Here is a 7,424-nt window from a genome sequence, read left to right as displayed (position 1 = left end):
GGCCACTCAACGTTACCGCAAATCTTTGAAAGCTAGATGAGTTTTTGCCGGCTTACTAACTTAATTTCACCCCTATACGGGTATCCATGGCTATGTCGACTGTTCTCTCAGCACACACCTTTGCCCTAACTTTAGGAGCTTCAGTCATGTGTAAAAACTCATTTTCCATGCTTCAAAGTGTCTTCTCAGAGCATCGGCGCAGTATGCTGCTCGGAAAGCAAGGCCCAGCTGATTCAGCTTGCTTTTAAAAAGAACCCTAAACAAGTTTAAGTCCGGATGGAAGGATGAGAAGGTTCTCTGACGCTGCATCCAGCTGTACTGATAGGAGGACTGGCAAGAGGACAGCGCTGCACTGCTGCCACTCAAAGTACTGATAGTTTCAAAGTCTGTGTGTGTGTATGTGTGTGTCACATGTCAATGCATATCCCTCTGTTGACTGCTTTAAAATGCAATGTTTGAGAGATGCTTCTGGTGTTACATCTCATATGTTGTATAGTCAAGTGTGTTATGGATATTCATCAAAACATTGCTTATGTTGTGTAGTCTATAGGCTACACTGTAAAAAGAGATACATATTAACTACTCAATAAAATTGAGGCAGCAGATTGCATTATTATTGATTACATCTAACATTGTTAAAAGTTGAGTTAATATAACTCAAATCAGTTGCTAAAAAATTACCTGTTTAAATTGAGTAGATTCAAATAAAGCACACAAACAAATTAACCAAATTTAAACAAAAATATTAAGTAGATGTTACGGTAAAGAGCTGGCAGCAGAGACGCCACAACTATATCATGCATTTGTCTTGATCTGGAGAAAAGATGTCAACTAGTCGAGGGATGACAGTGGCAATAATGATAATACCCTTCTGTTCCCGCCTGCCTCCCACAGCTACGATGGAGGGCAGGCGGGGAGGTCGGAGGTTGCGGCGAGAAAAGAACTTTTATGATACTTCAACTTATCATAGTTTACAATAGATACACTATAGATAATAAAAGAACTGAATTCTGCATTTTAAAGATTTATAATATCAGTGCAACTAAGAATACAACTTCATTATTCTGTAGACTACACACATCTGCCTAAAACATGCAATACAAACTTATAAACGATTGAAATAAAGTTAGTGTTATTTGTAAGGGCAATGTCAACATGAATGCTGCTAATGTCAAATTGAAACAACAACAACAACAACAAATAAACAAACTGTAAGGTGACTCAAAGATTCCAGCTCAAAAGGTTTTGAGTAGTAAACAGACATAGCTTAGAGTCTGCTTTAAACTACGTACAGTATGCAATAAATGCAATTACTTAAATTACTTAAATTTCTTTTAAATAACTGACCCTTACCAAACATTAAAACATCTGAGATGATAGAGACGGACTACCTTTGTCGCTGTCAATATTGGAACATATGGGCGAATATCAACAGTTTTTGCAATAATACTGAAAATGTATTAAACACACAGATGTGATAAAGAAAGCTATTTTTCATTCTAATATTACATTTTATGTCCTAGAAGTGCACTATGTAGTATGGGGAAGAGGATCTTCTTCTTCATAAATTGATTGATTTTATGACTGAGCAAACAAAACAAACAAATTTTCTTCAGAAATATGGATCAAAACATTTAGGTAAGAAAATGTGTCATAGGTGCATTGTCACTGTGAGCTAAGCTTCATTAGACCTTTGAAAAAGTCCTGGGACCAGATTGTCATGTGTTTGACTTCAGGAAAAAGGAAGGACTCTGTTTTTTTTTCTGCATGGCTGCGGGAGACTTCTTCTGGACAATAACATCTGTCTTCTTGGAAAACCTTTGAACCAAATCAACAAGACAAGTTAGTTCAGATACAACAGCCAAAGTGGTCTAACTACACTTTGAGAGGACAAGGATGACACTTGTTGAGCGTTTGCAAAACTCCAACAGCAATCTGGCAAAACATAGTTAAAATTTAAACGAAGTATATTTGTATACATTCTCCTGTGTCACTATTGAGACAGTTAGTAATGCAGATGGTACCTTCCACTTGTCACCCCACATTAATTATATGAAGCCAAGGCTGGGTTCAGTTCTGCTTGACACTTCCTGGTTGAGAGAGAATAGTGCACTCAAGTCTGTGGAGCAACAGTTGACTCGCAAGATATATTTGATGTGTAACAATAAATAAAATATTTTGATGTAAAATAGTCAATGTGTATCAAAGTAGAATCTGAGTCCCCAAAAGCTTAACATGTAAACTAGTCTAATATAGGTGTTCTGTCCTGTTAAAACATTGCAATTACCATGTGCATTTGTAATGTGGTTAGCCTTTTGTCATTCTGTTAGCATGTAGCTGCAGTATTTCTTAGAAGTATCAGCATGTACGTGACTATGTGTAGTGTTAGCATTGGCATGGGTGTTTTGTGTCATACATTTCTTCTGAGCTTGTGATGTAGCATAGCATGCTTCTTAGCTTGAGCATTAACCTTGTTGCTATGTTTTATGTAATGCAACTGAGGTAGCATAGCATGTAGCATAGCATTAGGCTGTAGCATAGCATTAGCGACAACTAAGTATTATGTTTTATATATTTGCAGTACGTCAGCTTTGAAGATTTATGACCAGGTATTTCTTTTAGGGGTGGGACTTTAGCGTGTTGATTATGATTAATTAATTACAAGAAAATAATTAAACAATTTGCCTCATAAACAGTGCAGAATTGTTTGTCATTGCTCTGCACTAGCTCCGCCACAAGTACAAACAAGACGCATTTGCAGCCTAAACTCGACCAAATGACTGGCTTCAGGACCAAAATTAGTAATTCAATGTCTGATAAACTTAGAAATTCACTCGCTAAATTGGTTGCTCTGGAATGTAGACCACCATTAGTGGTAGAAGATAAGGGGTTAGAAAATGTGCTAAATGTAGCAACGTGTGATCCAACTTTCCAACTGCTGTGCAGAAAAACTAATTTCAAACAAGATCCAACAGCTTTATGAAACTGCAAGTAAAATTGCATGCATTGTATTCATTCATCCAGTAAAATCCATTTCGATTGAAAAGTGTTGCTTTTTAGGGCAAATATTGTGATGCACTTTAAATGTGATTCATTTCAATTAATTAATTAGAAAGCCTTGAGTTAATTAGTTCAAACATTTTAAATCAAGTCCCATCCCATCCCTATTTTTTTTTTTTTTACATCAACCTTTGGTATGACAGTAAGAAGAACTACTAACAAGAACAACTAACTACCCGAATCACTCACTATTGAATGGATTTTGACTGACTGTCAAAGTATGTATATTAAGCATGTAGGGAGGACAGTTACACAATGTAAATCTAAGCCTCACTCATAAATTACTTGTTGAAATCAATACCTAGACAAGCTAATGCTACTGAGGATCTGTCTGTATCAAACATCCTCCGCAATATCAATGAAATAAGATATCAGTAAGAGTCTAATTTGTAGTTTTAAAATCCGATGTTGGTGAAGCAAGTCTTGTTGGTGTGTCGCACAGGTCCTCCATATTGTGTTTCCTTCTCTGAAAACTGCAATTCAAATGATCCTCCAAAGAGTCTCCATTCAGGAGTTGATAGCTTTGGGTATTTTAATAAAGAAAACAGCAATTGCTTTCAAAGCAACTTTCAAATAAAGCTTGTTTTCTTAGTGCAAATACTCGCGATATCTTTCTGGTGCAATACCATCACACTATAGCCTACGTTAACATGCATAATTTACCTCAATAGGATCTCTGTCTCTCTGGATTACTTTGCTTGCTAATTTTGTTTTGTAATGTTGCATCATAGACTGTAAATATTACACGCAGCATACACCCACAAGTTGTCATTAACATTACAGTATAAAAAAACTTTTGTCAACCAAATGAAATTGTTGAAGTGCTCGTCAACTAAAAACTGGCTAATTCTGTTGAATTTGATTCATTAAAAATTCTCTTAATTTAGAATTACATAAACATAAAGCTTATATTTAATGCAACCAAAATAATCAGATACTATCTTAAACATTTTTGTTTGAAAGTTACTTAAATAATTGCCACAAACTCAATGACGCATTTATATTGAATACATTTTACCAGATATATTAAGTTAAATGTACATGACTCCAGAATCATTTATGAGTGTACCGGGTTGCTGTTGGTTATGTTTAACGTGATGTTTGCGTGCTGCGCGAATACAGTATAGGATTACTAAAATATCTATATCTATATAAAATATCTATTAAGTAATAACAAACCCACAAAGACAGATAAACACCATGCATTTCTCCTAAGACATTGAGTCTTCACTTTGTAACAGACCGGCATGTTGTTCTGTGAATACACCTCGAGCTGACTCCAATCTCTTTCCTCCAGTTCCAATTTGATTGCAGAAATATTTTAACAGGGCAAAAGTAGAAGTTAAAGCTTAAGCCACTTAGTAACTTTACATACATTATGTTAGACCTCTTCAATGTGAGAGATTTTTTCTCACTTTTGATAGCCAGCAGATAAAAAAAAAGAGTTTCAGTTTTGTTGCCAAATTGTTGATTTAAAAAGAACATTGATTGGATTTTAAGCTGTTTGTTGCATCTAAATCCTTGTGGGTTATATACTGACTTACCAGACATGACAGTGCTTCATATGGGTTGTAGGAATAAGTGTAAAAATGTTGAATTAGTTCATAATTAGAACACTATATTACCTCTATAAGAAACAAGGTTCAGCTAGTACTAGTTTCTAAATCACCTCTCTGCCATGTTTTCTGTAGCACATAGCTTGCCTGCAGTCCAAACATTGAGACACTTTGTTAAACACAAACTCTCCATTCATGTTGATAACGAGTAAGAAAAAAAAGAGTTATTCACAACTTGCGAAAGAGCACCTATGTATTTGCTGAGGTTTAAGAAGAAAGAGAAGAGAATACAAATGTCCAAACAAACGGATTACAGTGTGATCCAAGGTCACTGCACAAGAACTGTTTTTGTATAAAAGAAATCTTTATTTACAGGTTACCAGCAGATTGAGAATGCTGTAGCAGTTTTCCCAGTGTTGCAGTCTTTAATGTGTTGTCCATTTCCTTTGAGGAAAGATGTGAGCTGCTTTTGCAACGTGTCCAGTCGAGGGAATTAAAAAAACATGTGAAACGTTTTGCAGTTCTGTGTGACTTTACGGTTGGCAGTGTAATCGAAAGAACCTGGGTAAAGTGGGGTGAGCAGAGTTGGGTTTCAGAAGGCCAGTTTCTTCATGAGGAGGTAGACCCTGGAGTCCACTTCGAAGCCGTGCAGATTGTTGGCGTCACCCTGCAGCCTCATGAGGAGGCCACCATAAGATACGTAGGCAGAGCTAAAAAAGGAGAAGCACATCCATGCACAGGATTAATGGTAACTAGTTATAGAGTATAGCCTAACAAAGATACGCTTTATGCAAATATGAAAAAGCATGTCACTGATCACCATAATCAATTTTAAATGAAATTTATTTGCTGCCAAAATAAATCAATTCAATGTTTCAGTGGTCATTTGTATAAGTCATTGATCATGGATATACAAAAATGCCAATCTTACTTATCATAACGCACACTGTTTGTAGGCAGAGCGCAACATTATAAAAACATATTCAAGTTTCATTCGAAAGAAGCAGAGTCACTCACAGACGCGTGGCCGCTTCTGTTGAAGTCTCATCGCCCTCGATCTTGTAAACCTTCCCATACATCACATAATCAAACTGGTCCGCTCTGTAGATTGTAAGTTCAATTAACGGACAACTCCAACAAAACATGAAGTAATGTTACATGTACATGTGAAGGGAGGACAGTCTTACCGAGATGGCCGGTCATCCTGAGGATTGTACTCTCCATCGTCTGGTGTTCCGTCTTCATATAACGTGCTGGCAATCACCAATCTGAACTTGTCACCTTAATGAGTGCAAACACAGTATTAATGGGTTCATGAAACACTCTGATATGGAGGGTGAGGAAATAGATTTCTTCATTATTATTATTTGATCACATATGTCAGAGTATTTAAAAAAAGAAAAAAGAACAATGAAGGTAAAAGCTTTAGATCTTAGACATTACTCTGATAACATGAAGTAAAATCACTGATTTATTCTGAGCGTCTTATATACACAAGTTGAATTTGGAGTGTGATGCTAGACTACTGTGAAATGAGTGACAATCTTTTTTGCTTAAATGTATGTTACACATGGACAAAGGATTCGCTTCTTACCTAGATCAACAGGATAGATCTGAATGTTCACATCTAAGATGAGGTCCATCTTGAAAGATTCACTTTCACAATGCAGACGAGATACTGCAGGAAACGATAAGTCACAGTACAATTGGGTTAAGTTTATTTGCTCTTTTTAAACTTGCTGATATTAATAAAAACTTAACATAATATGAATGTGATCGAGATTTAAAGATCTTTCCCACTATAAATAAAGTACTCTCTTACATTATGTAGATGACAAAGTAGAGATTTTTTCCAATTTTAAGCATTTTAATTAATAATAATAAGAAGAACATAGTATACCTCTGTCAAACTTCTTGCCATCGGGATCGATGTCTTTCACATCAAAGATATCCTCAAACAAAATCCCAGCCATCTCTGTCCTGCTCTATGAATAAAACACGACAGATATCATAAGGCAGTATAAAAACAACTAGCGTATCCAAACTGCTTAGCCTTCGATGGCAAAGCTCATGTTTCACGTATTGTGCTGTTTTGGCTAAGATAGACCACAAACACAAGATAAAAATAAGTAGATCTATCTGGAGAAATCTAGGAGACGCTAAAAGAGACAAAAACAAACGTTCATTTTAAACAGATTAAACTTTTAAAGTGAATTACAAAGTCGATGCGTCTCCTGATCACATTGACCAACACTTTTATTCCTAAACTAATAAGTTACAAGATGCCAAGTGTAGCTCAAAAAAGCTGCTCCCAGCATACATGGAAAGTTTGACACTTCGAGAGCACGAAATTACACATCTGGCTCACAAGTGAAACTCTAAGCCACGTGTTGTAAACCTAACACTTTTTGATCACTTCTTAACATCATGTTTTAACTTTACGTTACTACAACCCCTGCTATTCAGATGGCTAGCTGTTAGCTTTCGCTTGCTAAGCACACAATTCTTCTAGCTTACCTCAAATGAGATGAACTTCTTTTGTTAGATTGTGCGCAGTAACAATACAACAGTCACTGCCTCTTTTTTTATACCAACGTGTCTGTATTTGTCGTTAGAAATCTCATTGAAGTTACACTTCATTCATTTCTCTTGAATACCGCGCAGGAACAATGTGTTCAACCTTTGACACGCTAACTGCTTCCGGTCAAAAATTAAAACACGCTGCTAATTCGTCATATTAATGATATTCATGTTAGAAGTAGTCAGGAGAATTGTTTTTTCAATTTCTGAGAAATAAGCAACACAATG

At 36.0% G+C, this 7,424-nt stretch overlaps 1 protein-coding gene across 2 annotated transcripts; it reads right to left on the bottom strand.

Moving 5' to 3' along the window:
- Positions 1-4,959: 4,959 nt before the first annotated feature.
- Positions 4,960-7,340, bottom strand: polr2h (RNA polymerase II, I and III subunit H). Of its 2 annotated transcripts, none has more exons than XM_079351318.1 (6): positions 7,134-7,340; positions 6,517-6,596; positions 6,211-6,294; positions 5,804-5,897; positions 5,634-5,717; positions 4,960-5,326 (listed from the first exon to the last, which is right to left on the bottom strand). In XM_079351318.1, exons 2-6 carry the CDS (start codon positions 6,587-6,589, stop codon positions 5,209-5,211), a joined length of 453 nt encoding a protein of 150 aa, XP_079207444.1. In that variant the 5' UTR covers positions 6,590-6,596; positions 7,134-7,340; the 3' UTR covers positions 4,960-5,208. The 2 variants fall into 2 exon arrangements, with proteins under 2 accessions (XP_079207444.1, XP_079207443.1); XM_079351317.1 differs by having other exon boundaries at positions 6,517-6,601; positions 7,134-7,339.
- Between the last annotated feature and the right edge of the window lie 84 nt (positions 7,341-7,424).

This window comes from Symphodus melops (genome assembly GCF_947650265.1).
Source record: "Symphodus melops genome assembly, chromosome: 8".
NCBI lineage: Eukaryota > Metazoa > Chordata > Actinopteri > Labriformes > Labridae > Symphodus > Symphodus melops.
This window is presented reverse-complemented; position numbering and strand designations above follow the sequence as displayed.